Source organism: Musa acuminata, chromosome BXJ3-6 (assembly GCF_036884655.1).
Source record: "Musa acuminata AAA Group cultivar baxijiao chromosome BXJ3-6, Cavendish_Baxijiao_AAA, whole genome shotgun sequence".
Classification (NCBI taxonomy): domain Eukaryota; kingdom Viridiplantae; phylum Streptophyta; class Magnoliopsida; order Zingiberales; family Musaceae; genus Musa; species Musa acuminata.
Genome location: NC_088354.1, coordinates 5,217,021 through 5,237,106, shown reverse-complemented (window position 1 = coordinate 5,237,106; position 20,086 = coordinate 5,217,021). Strand labels below are relative to the sequence as shown.

Here is a 20,086-nt window from a genome sequence, read left to right as displayed (position 1 = left end):
TCGAGGGGACGCCCATCATGGGTCACGTGCATGGTCGAGATCCTCCACCTTCCACCGACTGCAACGCTCCCAAGGGTTTCCAACCGGATGAGATGGCTGTCGACTTTGATTGGTCGTACGAGCCATCACGATGGATATGGTCTAACGCATCCTTTCTAAGTCCAACTAACTCTCAAAAGTTTGAGCCGAATCATCAGGTATTCGATCTAAAAGTTCGATCCGTCGTCGTTCCTAAGGGATGGGCAGATGCAGATATTTGAGATCGCCGTGGGAAGAAGCACAAGCGAGTTTACTTTGTCCAATTACATAGTAAAATACAAGAAATAATTTACATGCATGAGGAGAAAAGAATCGGTGAAAGCTTGGAATGATTATGATCGAGTATTACTATTTGGTCGCCGTAAAATTGGTATCGGACGGGTTGATGTCTTTGCTGCTGGTGGTGGCGTTGTTATCGTCCTCGTTAATGGTTCTACTGGCAGTGCTCCTGTTGTCATGGTTGTCGCTTGCGGTCGCCGGATGATTCCCGTTGATGATCGACGATATGGCCGCCGCGAGCGCGGCGGTGAAGTTGGGGTCTGCTGTTATGGCCGCCGTAGCAGCGGTCACGGTGTCGGCCAGGGAGGGCGGAAGCGCCGCGTGCTCCTTCGGATGAGGGAACTCCGAAGCCTCCATCGCCGCAGACAACTGCAACCCTGAGAACCTTGACTGGTTGATATGAGTCTGGCCAGAGGCATTCGGCACCGGAAAGTAGCCGGCAGCGGCGGCGGCGGGAAACGGGAACTGGAACTGGGCCGGTGCCGGTCTCTGCAGCTGCGTGGCGTCCGGGCGGTGAGTGAGGTCCAACATCACGGTCGGGAACGGAGCCGACGCCGATATGGTCGCCATGCTCGACGAGAAAGGCAGGACGGTCCTCGCCATGAAGCTGGGATTCATCAGCCCTTCCGGGCTGGACATCGACCCCGAGAGCAACATCGACACAGCGGCCGAAGTCGTCGACGCCATCGCCATGGCGGCCGGGGGGAGCGGGTGGTTGTGCGTGCCCTCGTACGTCGTCGTCAAGATGGAGCGGTCGTCAGCGCACCTCTGCACCTATCGGAGGGCAAAACAATGGATGATCAGCCGAAGGTTGACCTACGAACACGTGATCTGCGCTTCCTGCTCATTACCTGTTTGCGAACGGGGCAGCCGGCGGCCATGGTGCATCTGTAGTAAGCCCGGGGGCAGGGGTTCCCTTTGGCCATCTTCTGCCCGTACTTCCTCCATTGACATCCATCAGCGATCTAAGAAGACATCAACACAAGCAATCGAATCCGTTCACGTAAATTGATCGATACATACAGCAAGCTCTGCGTTTGTACTGAGATCTTAATTACCATGGGTGCATCAGAACGAGCTCGAACGGACACACGGGCTTTCCTCATGATGGCTTCATGAGCTTGCTCGGTGCTACTCTCTTCCCTGTTAGAGTTTGGGTGATCAGGCGGTGGGACAATCTCCTTGTCGGTGCTCCTCTTGCGTCGCTCGGAGTCCATCGATCTGACCCCGCCATTGTCCGGCGGGGGAGAAGGGCGGTCGCGGGTAGCCGTCGACGAGTGGGATGGTTCATCGGCATCCCCAGCTGGGCCGAGATCCATGAACTGTCTTGGCACGAGGACCTCTCCATGTTCATCGTTCTTGGCCCCGACTCTTCCATCAACAACCTGGAGGATCGATCGATCATCCGTCATCCATGGATCAATCAATTCCTTCGATTTATTCAGTTGTTAGTGTATGATCTATCTATTGCATCTTACATCGTGTTGCTGCCTCAGCGCGGTGAGATGCATCTGGAGGGCGTTGTAGTTGCTGATCGCTTGGTTCAGCATCTCCCTCAGCTTCTGGTTCTCCTCTTTCACGCGCGCCAGCTCGTCTCGCATGGCCGCCAGCTGAATCAAGCAGGTGCAGAGTGCAACCGGTATCAGACCAATTAATCGACAATCAAACGAATTCATGTCGGCAAAGATCTCCTTCTTCCGATCACCTCGCTCTTGCTCTCTTTGCGGTCGTCGGCCGGCAACACCGCGTCGTCCACCGTGGACAGGTCGCTGCGGGCGTTACCGATCAGAAGGTTCAACCCGGCGATGGTGAGATCCTCCTTCTTGATGCAAGAACTCGGCACCTTTGGGCCGAGATCGGCCTCCACCCTGCCGACGGCCTTCCTCCTCTCAGCCGAGAAGAAATCCACCTCGTTCACTTCCATGCGACCGTCGCCGCCGCTCAGGGTACGACCGCCTTTGCCTAAGTAACTGAAGTCGAAGCAGAAGAAAGAGAAAGGCGGAAGTCTTACAACAGGTGGGATGGGGTGGACGAATAAAGAGGGAGAGAGAAGGGAGACGACACGGCCGTGGGCATCAGAGTGACATAAGATGATGCGTCAGGAAGGGGCAGGTGGAGAGGAGCGAGGCTCCGCTCACACGGGCTCATGAAAGAGAGAGACAGAGACGGGTAGAACTACCGCCTTCCAATTGGGCCGGTCGATTCGATGCGGCAGAACTGGTCAACAGCGTTGACCAATAAAAGAAGGACGATTTTTTTGGGGATCATTTCCTTGACTATTAAGTCCAGCAATACATCGTGTCAGCTGTTAATACAAGTAATTCTATAAATATCGAGAGATTTTGATGCTTGTGATCATATTCAAATCATCCAAGACGACATATATTATTGAGAAAGAAGACAACTGCGTTTATATGTTTCGATCAATGTGAAAACAATGAAGAAAAATAAATAATATTACAGAATATCTGACAAGATAGAAATATTAGAATATAATACCCTCCTCCCTTGCGAATGCATGCATGACACAACGACACACTAAAACTAGCCATCCACCGGTCAACCCTATTTGGTTGACTAATTGTTTATGTTGTGATAGCAGTCCTCCGATGGCATCACGGATTCAGTAGTTTACTCCGAGACGATGAATCATTCAAGCTCTTGCAACACACATCTCTGATGTCCTATCCTGTGAGAAGAGGAGACCAAGAACAAACCCTAGAATAGTGCACCCTCCGTTGGAGGATGTGATCATGCCACATTAGGGTTTTAAGGCAGAAAATGAATTGCACAAGAGCCATCAACATACTCCACACTGATTTTATTTAGGTTACAGTCTGAATTGCATGTTCGATGGACATCAAGAACAATGATGCTCCTGAGAAAGCATTTAGCTTGGTTAAGTTGATTCTCCCTCCGTGGAAGAACCAACAGATGTTTGCAATTTAGCCATTTTTTGATCTGTAGAAGAAGAAAAAAATAAAAAGTAAAATGAAACTTGATTTCATCCACGAAGATTCCAAGTAAATAAAGTCTGCGGACAACACACGGAGCAGAAGAAGAAGAAGAAGAGATAGAGACCCAGTTGGAATGTGAACTGGGTGTGTTCTTGCGGACTGCAGTTGGGTCGACGTTCAAAGACCTCGGAAGAAAAGTCTGACTGCAGAATAATAAATATACACTCGAGTTGTTTTCATGGCACAAGAACAATTAATGGTGCAGATTTTAGGTCATACAGCTCATGGAGAAGAGGTGGAAGGAGACAGAGAAGAGAGAAGAGAGACCCAAGGCGTTGACTGGGTTGTCGATTACGTGCAGGTGATGCCGCCCCCGACGCTGAGTGGCTACGCACACCGCCGATCTTAGACTGAGCTCAACTCGGTCCGTCGAACGTACGTGGCTACGCACACTGCCACATCTTCATCATGATCGTGTATCAAATCCGACATATCGTCCTGATTCATTCAAGTCGATATATATATATGTATATATATAATAATATTATTTATAAAATAAATACAAGAGATAAAAAAGAAATGATAAAAATAAAAATATTAGTAAAAAATAATAAGATGATAATAGAAGAGAGAGAGAGAGGATAGCGAAAATGATTATAGAACGATTGATTAAAGGAATGAGAGAAAGATGAAAATAATAATATATATATTTCTCTTTCACAATTGTACTTAAAATATTTAAATACCTTTTGAAATAAAGGATCGATATCAATTTTCTTTCGAGGCTCAAACGGTCTTAAATTAGTGAGCGAGACCCAAATCTCAATTTCTTTGATGTGATTCGAAACTCATTAAATTCCAGAAAATTGAAATCGAATCGAATCAACATCGAGAGGTCGAAAGTCCTAAATCAGTGTTAGTATGGGCTAATGGAGTTCTTTGGATCAAAGCTCTTCTCGAAGGGAGGAGGAAAAGGAAGGCGACGTGCTTTCCCGTGCACCATCCTCGACGATTGTCCGATGCTCGAAACGCAATGCGACGTCGTTTTTGGCCATCGCATCCTTCCTGTTTAACACCCTCTTCGCCCCGTCAAAGTCACGCAGCTAAGGAGAAATAGTGGCGTCTGGTCCCATCAGAAGGGAGGTCAGCATGCCGCAATTCCCACGCGCCTATCTTCCCCATTCATATCGCTCTCTCCCCGTTCTGTCGCAAAACCTCCCCACCCTCCTCTCTCTCTCTCTCTCTCTCTCTCTCTCTCTCTCTCTCTATATATATATATATATATATATATATATATATATATATATATATATATATATATATATATATATATATATATATATATATATATATATATATATATATATATATATAAAATTTTAAAAATTCTTGCAAAACATCTATATTGTAAAAAAAAATTATAATAAAAATTTTTCTCTCTCTACATCGCATCGATGGAAACCTTTACGCATAGGGCCCTCTACTCTCTTCTACCATTGATGACGGTGACCCACGCATCTTCACCCTCGTCGTCTTTACTCATAATCCCCTCATTTTTAATCTATTATTTTTGGTCTACTGCCTTTATAATTATCATTGATCGATTGTCTTCGTTACTATTACACCTCTTTTTATTAGTTCTTTTTGAGCAAGAGCTACGATCTATCTCTATGATCTAATTTTAAAATTTAAAAAAATCAAAATCATCGATTTTAAAATTGAGGTAAAATCTATCGAATATGATTTTTTTACCACGACCAACGTTCAGACCTGGGTTTCTTTTGTTCCTCATCGATCTATTCACTCGATCGTCCGTGAATTAGTACCATCAAGAACGAAAAGCATGCTGATATACTAATTCCTCTTTCCTTGTTGTTGTAAGAGGCGCCGAGCTGAGGTTGGCACCTCCCCCATCTTTTTATGGCCATCCTCCGGTCTTTATCATGTTAGTAATCCACATCGTTTTTGCCGTCAATCGAGGCCTTATGTTACAGCCTATCGTGTGCCAAAAGAACGATAAACTAGTTGGAGTACCTATGTCGAAAAAGCGGGTTAATTATATATTAACTTTATAGTTAGTTATTTTTAATATATAGATCATTATATTTTAAAAAATTATATTAATATTTTTATAATTATAAAAGTAAAATATATAGGTCCATTTATCCTAACACCTTCGGAACTGATGCAACGATTCTTTCATTGCTCTTTATCTACATCAGTATTAATGTAGATATTGAGCGGTTTTTTCGTCGCTCGATAACTGCATTGACATTGACACAAATGGTGGTGGTCGTCGATGTGTCTATAGCAAAGATGGTGACTATCTCACCAATAACTCGTTGGGCAGATTGCTCGGCACGAAGTTAGGATCGTCAAAGCTCTTGTCACTCTTGCATCAATTTCGACATGGGCATAAAAAAGGAGAGATGAGGGGCTCGTCGTTGGAGTTATATTCGTTGCGATTATCGTTGACAAGGAAAAGAAGCTCTAGAAGGTGAGTGGTTATCAAGCTCCCGAAGGACATATCTGATGACAGTAGAAACGTATCAGTCTTGGAATTCAACATTGAGTACATTGTTGTATGCGTCGCCAATGAACTTATCGAGCAGCCCTCATCTCTCACCACCGCTCTCTTCATCTACAACAATCACTCGCAACCCCAACGATGCCACCATCTGTCACCACCAATCAAAATATTAAAATGATCTTTTTATCCTTTTGTTTTCGTGTTTCCATTGATAAATCCGATAATATTATGATAAATGAACTTAAATATTTTATTTTCGTAAGATATCGGTATAACTTCTTAAAATATAACAATCAAAATGCTAAAATTAATTACCTAGAACAAATAATCAATAATTAGCCCTCAAATAGCATAGTCAAATCTCTCTACCTGTTGCAGCTATGAGCCTTGGGAAATGAACGCACAATGACCAGATACGGAATCTTAGACGATGGTGATGCAACATTTTAGTCTGATTAACTAATACAGTTGGAAGTTAAGGTTTGTGATATGACACTGAATTCATATACAAGGATAATGACATAACATGGCAGAAACAGAAACAGAAACAGAAACAGAAACAGAAACAAATCATTCAAAAGCTACATTACTTGAAACCAGTAGAAGAAGGGGTAGTTGTTGATGAAAAGCTACGAGAATACAACTCGAAGCAAACAGCCAAAAACTGGGGTTTCTCGTAGGTTACAACACTCGCATGAATCGATAAACAAAATCCCACTCGCACCGGCGTTAATAATTATAGCTGCCAATAAATAAACAAATGTTAGGTTACACAGTGGAATATGCTAACTGTTGTTACAGAGAAGTGCCTTCCGTGCCACATTAAACATTCTGCTACAGCCATGCAAGTGCCTGATCTCGAGAAAAGCCATGGTTGTGTCAAGTACTGTCACTAGTGGGTGATCCATTTGAACTTAACGGAAACCCCTTCCTCTTCCTCGTCCTCGTCCTCCCCAACCCCTTCCGGCCCTTCCGCTTCTCCTACCACCCTGAGATAAACCATCTAATGCTCTGTTAACAAGCTGGTTTTGCATGATTCCCTCGCCTCGAGCCTTCTTGTTGACTGCAGTGCTTGCGCTCGACCCGTTGAGAGAAGCTGTGTTTCTCTTACCCCTGTATGTCAAGTGCCCAAGACAGTCTTTAGGAAGAAAAGGGGGCAGGAAAAACAAGAACAGCAGTACAACGAAGGGATGCCTTTGACACACCCTGCAGCAGCTGTTGAAGCTAGTGATTGTTTCACTGGTTCCTTCCAGGATAGGTTGATTTTGCCATCTCCGATAAATGAAGGTGCTTTCGCATGTAATGGCTGATAAAGAGTACGGGAGCATCAAGTTATGTTTAAGTCAAATAATGTCCCTCTCACAAGGAAGAACCATAGACTAACCTGAGTCATTGCCAGTATATTGTTGCAGATGCGCAATGCTGTTGTAGTTTTCTGCTGCTCTGCTTTCTGCATAGTATGAATTGTCGCCCCAAGGTCAAACCAAATACTCCGTTAAAATCGATCAAAGTCAGCAGCAAGGGGGGAACTCACAATCTTAGACTTAGCCTCTTCAGTCTTTGCAGCAGCCATTGCTTTGTTGTGATCAGCCATCCCTTGGGTTAATTTCTTCATGGCATTCCTCACAACTTCCTCTGTAGAGCTCAGTCTGCCCCACCAAACCAATGTTGTCATTAGCATGTATAACTTTACCATAAACAACAGAAGAAATAGAGATCCTATTCTGCATGACAATATCAAAATACATAGCCTTCCAATAAGTATAAGCTGAAAGTTTAGTAATTTAGGACTTAAAATCATGCTACTTGCAGTCTCTTAACAATGCATAAACCACACTGCTGCTCTAGTATTAGGGATATGAGTTCTTTTGGAAATGCATAATAAACCAAACATTTCTTGCCACCAACAGGAACAATTTCCTTCCAGTCAGGATCTGCGAGAACAATTAAGATTAATGACATCTCAACTCTTACTGTCAATGGAGAGTTCAAACTTTTGGAAGAAGCAGAGAGAAAGGCGATAAAGGTCAATCATCTTCAGATAATTACCCATGAGAGAATCTATGGAGAAAAACATATATCTCGTATCTGATATTCAGGAACTAGGAAGGGAAGAAGCAACAATCAGCAATTTATTTATTAAAAAAACTTTAATACTGCAGTCTTTAAGCAATATTATATGTGAAGTTGTATGACCGTAACCAACATAATCAAAGCCCCCCTTATGATGATGTTTGGACCTGGATGCCTGATGTTCATGGGATTCCCTCATCTCACAACACCTACTGTTTCTTGAGGGACACTATAATTTCTCTCTATAAATTAGACTCTTATTTGGAAGCCTGCCTAAGGTAAATTCTCCACTTATGAATTTTAAGGGACAAACACCAAATCCCTCGTGATAACCGTTGTGCCAGGTACAGAATGACACTCAAAGCTTGTGATAATATCTTCTTGAGATGCCTAATTCAAAGGATCTGGGATCATTTACACAATTATCTTCAAATCTCTCTTGATCTATCTGATGTCTAAATACAATGGCTGGATTCTTAAAGGAGATAATCTAGTCATGGACAGAAACAATGTGCAGTCACCCTTATAGCTGTCATTATATGGACTATATGGAAATCTATAAATCAGGCCCAATTCTCCTGAATCTGGTTCAATGAGGTATGTCTTTCCATGCTAACTGACTACTGACAGTAAGCCACTTACCGAAGGGAGAGAAAAAGTCCATAGTGAGGCTTTCAAGTAGTTCCCTTGTGACCCGTGCTCGTTTGACCTGAAACTCCAATGGATCATTACCAACCAGGATGAAATTGGAGGGGAGGGCCTAATCAGATAAACTAACAAAAAGCCTTGTTTTGCAGGGATGGTAAATAGGAGATTCATTTCTGTTCTGTAAGCAGAGGCATGGACTTCAGAGGAAAGCTAAATCAGGGCAAGATAAGAGGAAATCAGATATCCAGGTAGAGAGGCAGACTCAGTTCAAGTCTGACTCTCATTAACAACCATAAAGTTCAATTGAGGCTTAGAAATATTTTTGACATCACCTTTTGTAATTTGGAAGCTTTTGAAATGCATAGGATACATACGACTGCAAGGAATCAAACATGGTACCGACTGGTTGGCCGACTAGGGCATAAATCATACAGATGACATTTTGTGGCCATGATCATACCGCAGAACCAGCAAACATTATGGACTCAGGCTATTAGAACTTATCTACCTAATTATCCAACTTAATGAAATGATTTCCCTTTTTCAAAAAGAAGGTACCTAATGGTATAACTCACCTCTCAGTGAAATCTTTATAATTCTCCGAAAAATCCTCTCCAAGCCTGTCTGATGGTTGGCCAGTCACAATCTTGTACCCACAAAGGCTATTTGTAGAATTTGGAGTCTGCATAACACAGATATCAGAAAACGCAAGAATCTGCAAGCCAAGTCAAAAACGGTAACAGCAGAAGCCTGTCTAATAACCTTATGTGCTAAATGGTGAAATGAGTACAGTGAGCATTCAAGATAATTATATTTAGGCTCCTCTGTCCTTCTCCGTGACATGTACTTCTGCAAACAACAAAAACAAAAGATCAAAGACCAAAAATTCATGAGAAGGTAGTCGCTGCAGATGTGAAAAAACAAGCTAATAACAGATGAATGACAACATAACAGTCATCCATATAGAAACAAGATCCAATGTTTAGAAAGAAAATAGCATGCAGGGGGTAGCGATGCAAGTATAACAAAATATTTGCAAAGCAGTGTAGGAACTATTATTCCTTTAAAAGAGAAATAAAACTAGTCCTATGTGCTTTCTTGGAACTACTGGTGCAAAATTTTGTACCTTTAAAAGTGTAACAATAGATGGAAGAAGCTGACGTGATTCCTGGGCAGCTGCATAAGGTGAACTTCCAGCAAGATTCTTGAGCAAATCTAACTTCCTCTCTTCAGGTAGCTGAGAAGACCGGAGGATCAATGCACCATCAGAAGGGCAATGTAACATTATACAGCATAGGTATGGATGGTCAACTCCAAAACACACCACGTAGGTAAAAGTAACCCTAAAAACTATAAACAAATATCAACAGCCATATGATACACGCAAAATGATGTGCTTAACTCAAGATAAAATCACATGCATATGCAATCATACAACACATCCATGCAGAGTATGCTGAACAATTAACTCTAATAAACTAAGCACGTAAGAAAGCAATTAAATATTTTGTTTTAGTGTCCAAGAGCTCCAGCATGAAACTACCTACACAGATGTAAGTTATAAAACATTTTAAAGGAGAAAATTGTAATATTCTTTACTCAACAACATCCATTAAGGTTAAAAAAATAGGGAGAATATCCAGCTACCATGATCTAAAAGATAACCACAAAGGAATCATCACAGTCAGCAAAATAAAAAAGGTACCTTATCAAATACAGGCAATATGTGTTTGTTGATGTAGTTGAGAAACTTGCTGCTTGAAGCACCTCTCTGATACAATAAAATATCTTCATATCTGGTGAAATCTTTTAGTTGCCATAAAATGACAAAAACTTAAGCATAACCCTGTCACTTACAGCAAAAAATGGAAGAGCCATGCACATGCATGAAATCAACCTATCTATATGATCAATGTCTTCAACCTGAAGCAGTAGAAAAAAACATTGGCCAGTGAAGTCTGAAAATTCAATGCTGGATTTAGCAAAATTATGGATTTCTAAAGGAAAATTAAACAACAATGCTTGAAAGACTAGCCAATAAATCTGAAACACAAGAAAATGTCAGATGCTTTTTTTTCTTCCAAGAAAAAAAACTCAAATTAAATCAAATGGAAAAATTCTCAGACTAGTAATATCACTGTAACTTTTCACATAAGCGATACTAAATAATTTCTAAATGTTCAGTAAAAATAAAATATGAATCCAGAGTTTATTGTGCATGATAACCAAAGATGAAAAACCCTGAACCAAAAAGACTCAGACTCAAGAAACAAAGGGAATTTTTTTATTTTTTGCCACTTAATGTTTCAACACCTCAAAGGAGACAAACTTTAAACAGTTTGATAATCTAGTTTCCTTTTGAGTCAATAGATATGTCAACAAAATCAGGCACATGAAGCTAAAGATTGCCATAAATGATGAAATGGCAATGGTCCTCGAATCTGGCTTTGGATTATGGTAATGCTTCACAGATAATTTATCACTTAAAAACATCAGCCTAATATGCAGAAGACAAAAACACTTTTTGCACAACTCTTGGAGCCAAACATATAATGATAGGACAAAGCACCTATATGCAAATTGATCCTAGTGGCTCCAACTGTGCAGAATTAGGCTGTTTGTGAATAACACCTTAAATGCCAGCATTTATCCCCATACCAGAATTAATGCATGTGGACCATTTAAAAAACACAATGCAGTAGTTCATGGTACTTTGATAAGAAAATGCCTGATAAATGATATGTTGAGTATGGCTGGTTCACAGGCTACCAGTATATTATTGGACTAGTATTGTACTGTCTATATAGTGTGAAATTTTAAACTATGCTTTTGAGAGGATTGACAACTGAGTTTTTCATCTACATATTTGGACATGAAGAACATAGTGGTTTAATAAGTTGACCTGTTGAAATCTCATATCTTCTTTGGTAACATTTCTGCGTAAAATGTTTTATAAGGACATATGTAATACAGTAGAAGAATCAAACATTAGCCAATGTTCACAAGCTTGGACGGTTGATACATTTGGGTCTCTTTCAAGGGGTTGTGATTCAAATCCAATTGTGGCGCATTGAGCCTGTTCCCTCCTCTCCTAGGTGATGAATGACTAGCCTGTATGGGGCTTGTTTGTGCCATATGCACAACAAAGAAAAATGTAAATTTGAATATTTTCCAAATAAATTTCTGAGGTAAATATGCGATGAACTTAAAGGTGAAATGGAGTAAAGTGCCATGGTCATTAATCTACCTTTTTTATTAATAATATATTTTTCATTCAGGCAAGGCATGTAGTCATATGCATCACAGGGCAGCACATGACATGGAGCAAAAGTAGATAATAAAGTTTTAAATTAAGAATGCATAAAGAATAAGGAGTGACGAGATATTTATATAGCTGAAGGCATGGAACTATTGAAATTTTAAGTTACGAACACATACCAAGTATTTAAGTGCTACTTCATATGCAAAATCATAAAAGGAATAAGGAGTTTGGTGAACTACAATACATGATAGGCAACCTGACAAGATGTTACTACAACAAAAAGATATGAAATGCATTACAGCAAGAATTTGTCTTCATAAGCCTCCACTGAAATGGAGGGACACGTATCCTACTATTTCAGAAGGGAAAAATTGTAGAACTTGTTCTACTGTGCATCAAGAAGGAAAATATTTGAGTTACATCACATGCACACCCTTGATGCCTATAGTTTTACTCACATTAAATTGTGCATCCAGGTCAGCCTGTCCTTCTACAATTTCAATTAGTTCCTGAATACGTTCTGGAGGTACACCATCACCAAATATGCTAAAACTCCTTAGGAAGTCCATGAATAACTTGAATTCAGCCCCAGTCACATCTTGTAAACTCTGGATACCAAATACAAAAAATCATGAAATGACAAATTGCCGACCGAACATCCAAAATATACCATAACTTCTAGGCCAAAGAAAAATCAAATACTATCCAACAAAATAAGATAAAATACCTACCTTTTTCACCAAGTCGGTTACATGTCTTTCCATTTCCTCTTGAGGCTTTAATAGTTCAGCTTTGAGAGGAAACACCTGATAAGGCACCTTTTAGATTCAGAGTAAAAAAAATCTTCAATAGAAAAATAAGAAGATTAATGCAAGATTACCTTATCCTTAAGAAAACAAATGACCTTTTCACGAACATTCTCCATTCCTATCTCAACATGCTTAAACAAAGCTGTCAAAGAAGCTGAAAAACCAGAACCATCAATCAGGCACATGAAGCATAACATTAAAGGACCAACCACACAAAAATTCCTTCTCAAGAAGCCCTATTTTTGTTAAAGTACATAGATGACAAGTTCATTACTTTCAGGAAATAAATAAATAAATAACTAGTAAAGTAAAATGCATTTCCTCTAACTAAATCAGTGCTGCAAGATGCTTGTGCAAAATCGGACAAAAGCGGTTTACTCATAGATATATTAAATGACAAAGATAAATATACCACCAGGTCTATTTAACAAAAGCAGTTTACTTGTAGAAATATCAAATGATAAAGATAAATATACCACCAGGTATACTATTACCATGCTGGTCTTACCAATCATCGAAACTGGTATCGTACTAGTACTTAAGCCTCGGGTCAAACACAGCCTACAGGTGTCTATAAGTGCAATTCAAGAGAGGAGACCAAACACTTTGCGATTATGAGTTACAAAAACCATCTAGGTTCGGAAAAGATTCCAAACAACAATTATTAATTTCCAGTTCTTATTTTGAAAACTTAAAAAGTTTTTTTTCAAGTTTCTTAATACCAAAATTCATTGTTCTTTTTCTTTTTAAATGTCAAGTTTCGTGTTGCTTGGTTTATCAGTAAGTTCAAGAGACCTAAGTGAACATTTTTCCAACCATCTACCAATCTGCACCGACTTGCAGAGCATAAATCTGCATGCCGAAACAATTTTGAGTTAAATTCCGATAAAAAAGAGAGGAAAAAGCTAACTATATAAGAAGATGTCAAATGCATAGTATGTTAAACATCTGAAGACGAATGAATCCATCTAGGGTATTGCAAAGATAACCACCATTACCAAAAAAAATTAAACAAGCATTAACAAAAAGAGTAGCATTGAGTTATGTGCTACTGAACTACATGTTACCACAAAGCTGTTAAACACACATAGAAAGAAGAGATCAGCTTCGTAGGGGGATTGCCACTAATATTGATCATTTTAGATTACCTTTTATATCCTGTCTTAGAAGAGACATTAGGGCTTTATGCACCGCATCACGCTCCACATTTTCCTCTAAGAAATATAGTGAGCGATTAGAATGAAGAGAAGAATAATGCTTAAACATTTAAAACCATACTCCGGTTTTCAAATATTAATATGTACCATATGTTAAGAGTTGTCCAAGAACATCAACAATTTTAGATACATATTCTGGTGTATCTTTGCAGAGAAGAGGAAGGCCACGAATAGCTTGTACTCTGATCTGTTGGCATATAAAGACAAAAGTAAGCATTTACTGTAGAAAACGCAGGAAAAAATCATCTTCACCATGAAATTGAATGAGAAACAACAGGAATACGGAAATGTAAATGTTACAGCCAACAACTAGTAGCAAGATATGAACAAGTGTAAGTTTCATCATGATCGATCATCGCAAAATATAATCGAAGGAAAGGGTTTCTCTCTATGTCAAAAAATGAGGATGCTACTACAACAAGCTTTAGGGTCCCATCTATTTTGGAGTCAGCTACATGGATTGGCACTTCCTCTGCCATTGAGTTCTATCAAGGGAAACATCACTAGTTGATCTAAGTCATCAAATCTCCTTTTATTTTCCGAATATAAGTTCCTCTTTTGTGCAATAGGGGGTCTAAGGGTGAGAAGCTTTATTCACTTATCAAAAGTGAGATACAAACATATAAATTAGTCTTTGTCGATAGGCCGAGACAGAAAAACCAACTAATAACAACCTCCACATAGCTCCCAGTACAAAATGGATTCTCTTAATATCATAAAGATAAAACAAAAGAGAACTCCATGAAATCTATGAAATCTCAAAGTACAATAATACCACCACCAAAACAAACAGCACAGAAACATGAAATCTAGTATTTGTAGCAAGTCCTTGGTAGCACCAGGGGTCAAAAATATTTCATCTCCCATACCTCTATACTCCTTATAACAATGATAGAATCAATAAATTATGTATCTTGAAAAAACCTACAGTTGCATTTCATCCACAAAAACTAGACAGAAGCAGCAAGAAAGCATTGGTGAAATCAAACCCGATGACATGACTTGCTATGAGTTTGAAACTATTTAATCTCCTGTTCAATGATCTATCCAGTTGGATTAATCCTACTAAACCAGCTTTTATCAAATCATGTTTGTTCCTTGAAAGCTGAAGAATAATATGATTTATATTCACAAAACCATTCTGGCAGAAGATACAGAGAGATGGACAAAAATGCCTCTCCTAACTAGGTTGTCTGGGATCAAGAGTCACCTTTGATGGCAAGCCACAAAACAAACACATGCCTGGGAATTCTGTCTTAATGCCAAACCAGATACCTGCATTGTAGTTACACCTGTATCATCCCTAACACCATAGTATAGGGCAGCATTAGGCAACATCCATGGTCTATATATACTGTTTAAATGATCCGGATTTGTTTCCAAGATGGTGGACAACCAAGATTGTTGAGAAATGGATTTAAGTGAAGTTTCAGCCTTTAAAAAGAATCTGGATGCATTGAGAGTATTATATTTGTAATTCACCAACTAAACCTCTAACTAATATTAAAAATAGGTTTGTGGATCTCCCTTCAACAACAATAGACCCACAAACCATAAAGCAATAATATGTGTATAATCAGCCAAAGAAAGCAAGAGACAGGGCTCCTTAGTCTCCAACAATTGGAACCCATATAGCTGAGTTAAAATCACACGCAAAAAAAAAAAAATTGTTGTCCCACAAACTAATGCATTAGAAAATCTTGGTTTTCTGTTTAGTGAATCCTAACTTTCTGAAATCCCACTTGCAAGCAGCCAATTCATGGACTTGGTGCTCCTTGCAGTAATGTAATAGTAGAGAAACAATTTTTAAATTCATGGACTGCATGATAAAATCAAATGGGTGGTTCATGAAAATTGTCACTAGCTGAAAAAATGTCAACCTAGAAGTGGTCAAATTCGGTTGGAAGATGGACACATCTGTTCCCATTGACTTGTTCACATGCATAAAATCACTCTTGCCTTAGAAACCTCTCAGACGGTTGAAAGAGGCAATAAGTCAAAAAAAGGTTGATCAGTGCTTCACATGCAATGGTCAGGGACCCAGATAAGATTGTCATAATGGAAAAGGTAAAAAGCTCCTTGACAATTTATCCTCACATATGGACAATAAACACCCTTTGAAGAATTTGCTCCCACATATGGACAATAAACAATCCTGCTGATCAAATTCAATCATTTAAAAAAGTGTAGGTAGCAAGTAAGGAGTCTAATGATCTATATTTTGAGAGCAAAACTTTATGAATCAGACAAGGTCATGATAACAAGGTATGAAGCTAATCTGAGGTAGAGAAATTAGAAAGTGTTTATCATTAGTAGGGAGTTTATAATTTAAATTTAACGTAAACATCTATAACCAGAAGAGATCATGACAATCGGGTATAAATCTAGTATAAGGCTTGAGATTCAAGGAAAGTTACTAAAACAGGGAATTTGATCATTCAGAAGAGCTAGCAAGCTGCACCTACAAATTGGACAATCATGGAAAGCCCCCGTCTAAGCTGCCGATAATGCAAAATAAGAATCTCCAAACCAAGAAATCAGAGAAAGCAAGTTTTCTATTGTAGGAGTTTTTTGATAGTCAAACTCATTATACAAAATTGCCACAACAGGCAACTTGTGCCTATAGAGGAGGTTGCAAAGCTAGTATAATAACAACAAAGTCATAGACTATAAGTCTCAACTATTTTGGATCGGCTACATGGATCTTTTGCTGTCATTAAGATATAAAAAAATCATATATTTAATTAAGTTTAGAGTATTTAAACTTTTACTTATAGTTTCTATTAAAGTTTTTTTAGGTCTTCCTCTATCTCTCCTAAAAGGACTTTAATAAAAACTATAAATAAAGATTGTAAAGCTGGTAGATGGAGAAAAGCAATATTCTCTGATAGAGATAGAACATAGATGAATAGAGTTGACCCAACAGGCATATTATGCCGACAGAGGAAGTTCTAAAGCTAACAGCGGTATAAAAACAACACTATAAAATAGAAATAGAGGACCATGAAGATGAAGAGGAACATTTTTATATTAATCCAAACTCTCAAACTTGAAATTAGAAGGTAAAAGCAAGCAATGTCTTCAAGAAAAATACAGCATATTAAGTGAAAACTTGTAAGGTGATCATAGATCAAGGCAACTACAAAAACATGGTATACCTGGAGATTGTAGAGAAGCCAAACTTTAAGATTGGAGGCAGAAACACGTGAATTGTAGTTAGTTCATGGCCAAATTAACATAAGTTGTTGCTTGGTACCGTTTTCTTTATAAATGACACACAAAGATCTGATTCCATAAATTTGGTTTCTTTGGAACAAAAATTAACTCTTAACTACCAGACATTATATTGCAAACTAGAAATCAATGGCAGGAAAAGGGCATCATTTTGTCAAAGTGCCACTTCCAAGAACCACCCAGTATTTGCTCCAATGTCCCAAAATTTTATTGCCATAGCATGCAGCAGGCATACAATAGGTTTAACTAAAACTTTCATGCAATGTGGTTTCTGTTACCTTAAAGATGTGTCACTTTCTTCGCGGCAACTAGTAAAACCAAGATATATGTTTGCCAGCTAGTTTTATCAATGGCTTACTTTTGCTTTGTGCTTAAATGGAGAAACCTCACAGAGAATCTTACTTTTGCTAATGAAGCGAAATTAAAAGGGAAAAATATTACAATGGAAACTGACCCCGAGCTCATCTTCCTCGACCAAATCGAACTGCGCCGTCATGGCCTTGCTGGCGAGGGTGGGGAAGGACTTGAAGAACCGCGGGATGAGCTGGGCCGCCAGCTGCTTCGCCTTCACGCTCTGCCCCTTCACCGCCGCTATGATCCCCTCGTAGTCACTCACATGCTGCAAAGACCCAAGGTGCAGGAAAGAAAATAACACAATCAAAGCCACTCCCACGCAAACCCTAAAGTAGAGGACTCCTGATCGAAGGGCAGAGGAAAAGATGGAGAGGAAGGGCAGGCACCTTAGACTTGTCCTTCGCCTCGTTCAGCCGCTCGCCGAACTCGTACAGCTTCTCGACCTCGGCGGCATCGGCAGCGGAATCGGAGGCCATGGCGCCCGGAGAGGAGAGAGGCGATTCTTTCTTCGGCGTGGATGGGTGGAATATTGGATCTCGGAGGCGGAGGAGGATGAGGAGCTGCGGGGGGTGGCCGGAAGAAAGGGGTTCACTCGTTCTTCTGGGGTTTAGAGACAGGCGGCGGCGGAGTTTGCGCTCCGACCCAAGCAAGCGATGATGGTTTTAAGCCGCTTGACAGGGTGGCGGTGAGTAAACCGAGACGGATAAGGAGGTGACCCGAGCGCAAGCGGGTTCGGATTAGGCTAAATACGAGAAATGTTTTTGTATTTCATACGATTTGGAGATGTTTTAGAAAAATAAAAATACTTTTCAACGACGACAACAGTAAGTCATAATTAAATTACACGTAATATAAATATTCCTAATAAAAATTAAGAAAATAGATTAAAATCAGTTTCTATTTTATTCGCTTTAGTTTTTAACTGAATCGATCTTACCTGCTTTATAATCGATTGGGGTGCTCGGATGGGTCCCGCTTGCAGTCTTGTGTCCACCTCCAATTAGAAGACAGGTAGATCGGGGGATATAAAAAATGGGGGATATAAAGTTGTAGAAATATTATTTTTCAATGTATGTGAAATCAAAAGAAACAAAATGAAAAAAAACTATATAATATTAAAACTTTTGTTCTTTGAGTAATGATAGAATATTGTCAATCAATCGTCCTACGTGGCATTTGTGAGATGTCCATACTGAAAAGGGAAAACGAATTTCACCTTTCATCTCTCTGCCTACATGAAGAAAGGTCCAAGGCAGGGGTTATAAGCTCTCTTTGTCTTATTATGCATATGAATAAAAAGCCAAGGAGAGGTTGTTAAAGACGGTTAAGGATTGTCTATTTACATAGTATTTCATATAATATTCTACTCTTGATGATCAAATATAAAACCTCATCTTAAACACAATTGAAAGAGATCACTTTGGCCACTCATGTTTACACTTTCCTATCTGAGGTTACTAATTTGGGTATTGGATGGATCAAGTTGGGAAATCTCTCCCGACCTCAATCAGGTGATACCTCAAGAGTTTAATGTTTTTACCTTGGAGGCACCTTAGGCATACCATATACATACTGGTCCAAACCACGGCAAGCTAACTACGATGTCAACGACCTAGATGTCTCACCCCCAGGGATGACCCTTAGCAACTAACTAATCCATATCAAGATGTTCTTAAACCTCACTCAACAATTGCATATGCTAATAGGCATGATACAAGTCGTCACTTCACTTTTGCCTTAATTAATCCAACAGGTGGTGCCACTAACTTAGTCGTGGTCCTCAACTCAACCGCCATGGCACCCATCGAGGTTTTCTTACCCAACGTGGTGTCGAAATCCTAGGAGCACCTGAGACCTATTAAACTGCAAGCCGAGAGGGTACTTTGATCTCCAACCATAATATTTAGTGGACCACATCACCACTTTGCCTTGCTTGACTCGAAGATAGATCGACATTTGGAGAAGATGTGACGAGAGCTCCAACAGTTAAAGTGGGGAAGCGTTGGTCGATCTCACCTCCGGTCGATCACTGTTCACCTAGAAAATTCAAGAGGAATCAATCATAGCAAACTTTTACCTCTTGTCCCTAGAGGCATTCGATGATAGTGTCGATTTGATGGAATACATTATAGCTTTTTATGCTCAAATGTATACTTCGGATATCCTGATATGTTATACCTTTCTGACCATATTAAGGGGCTCAATACAAGAATGGTACACCTACCTAAAGTTGTTTTTGATCAGTTCTTTTGCCTAGCTTGCAAGAGAGTTTGAATTTCAATTAGGAATATACGCTCATGGCTTTCAATGACAACACTCTATAAACTTGAGTAAAACGAGGAAGACTCATTTGCAAACTTTATTATTCACTTCACAAATGAGATATGAGGTATGGTAGATACTTATCTGTCACTCATAATATAAACTTTTATGATAAAGCTCATGCCCTCTCGCTTTTTTTGGTCATCGATAAAGAACCCATCGTTGATTATACTTGAGACAATTCAAATGACCAATCAATACATTATCATCGAAACAATGGCCTCGGACAAGCATGAGAAGTCACACAAAAGGCTAAGGTGGGAGTGACCAAAAAATCATCCCCAACTCTACAGTCATCATGATGGAAGAGAAATAAACAACTCAAATTACCTTGTTCAAGGTCCGAGCTGACCCCTTTAGAC

General features: G+C 39.7%; 2 protein-coding genes across 2 annotated transcripts; both read right to left on the bottom strand.

Moving 5' to 3' along the window:
• Positions 1 to 268: 268 nt before the first annotated feature.
• LOC135640612 (WRKY transcription factor 6-like) lies at positions 269 to 2,347 on the bottom strand. The gene is made up of 5 exons (XM_065155244.1): positions 2,024 to 2,347; positions 1,797 to 1,928; positions 1,377 to 1,703; positions 1,170 to 1,283; positions 269 to 1,092 (listed from the first exon to the last, which is right to left on the bottom strand). The coding sequence occupies exons 1-5, from the start codon at positions 2,240 to 2,242 to the stop codon at positions 388 to 390; spliced, it is 1,497 nt and encodes a 498-aa protein (XP_065011316.1). The 5' UTR covers positions 2,243 to 2,347; the 3' UTR covers positions 269 to 387.
• Positions 2,348 to 6,534: 4,187 nt separating this feature from the next.
• On the bottom strand, positions 6,535 to 18,105 carry LOC135639354 (apoptosis inhibitor 5-like protein API5). The gene is made up of 16 exons (XM_065153079.1): positions 17,789 to 18,105; positions 17,503 to 17,667; positions 13,902 to 14,001; positions 13,746 to 13,811; positions 12,669 to 12,751; positions 12,520 to 12,594; positions 12,247 to 12,396; positions 10,384 to 10,449; positions 10,232 to 10,297; positions 9,653 to 9,763; positions 9,289 to 9,375; positions 9,102 to 9,208; positions 7,340 to 7,454; positions 7,190 to 7,255; positions 7,011 to 7,111; positions 6,535 to 6,918 (listed from the first exon to the last, which is right to left on the bottom strand). The coding sequence occupies exons 1-16, from the start codon at positions 17,876 to 17,878 to the stop codon at positions 6,720 to 6,722; spliced, it is 1,647 nt and encodes a 548-aa protein (XP_065009151.1). The 5' UTR covers positions 17,879 to 18,105; the 3' UTR covers positions 6,535 to 6,719.
• Between the last annotated feature and the right edge of the window lie 1,981 nt (positions 18,106 to 20,086).

Excerpts from the sequence above, each read along its gene's own strand:
- LOC135640612 (XM_065155244.1), bottom strand. The coding sequence starts at position 2,242 with ATGGAAGTGAACGAGGTGGATTTCTTCTCGGCTGAGAGGAGGAAGGCC. Across the intron at positions 1,929-2,023 it reads GCAAAGAGAGCAAGAGCGAG|CTGGCGGCCATGCGAGACGA; the intron begins GTGATCGGAAGA and ends TGCTTGATTCAG. Across the intron at positions 1,284-1,376 it reads CTCGTTCTGATGCACCCATG|ATCGCTGATGGATGTCAATG; the intron begins GTAATTAAGATC and ends ATGTCTTCTTAG.
- LOC135639354 (XM_065153079.1), bottom strand. The coding sequence starts at position 17,878 with ATGGCCTCCGATTCCGCTGCCGATGCCGCCGAGGTCGAGAAGCTGTAC. Across the intron at positions 12,595-12,668 it reads TTTGTTTTCTTAAGGATAAG|GTGTTTCCTCTCAAAGCTGA; the intron begins GTAATCTTGCAT and ends GTGCCTTATCAG. Across the intron at positions 7,256-7,339 it reads AAGAGGCTAAGTCTAAGATT|AAAGCAGAGCAGCAGAAAAC; the intron begins GTGAGTTCCCCC and ends CATACTATGCAG.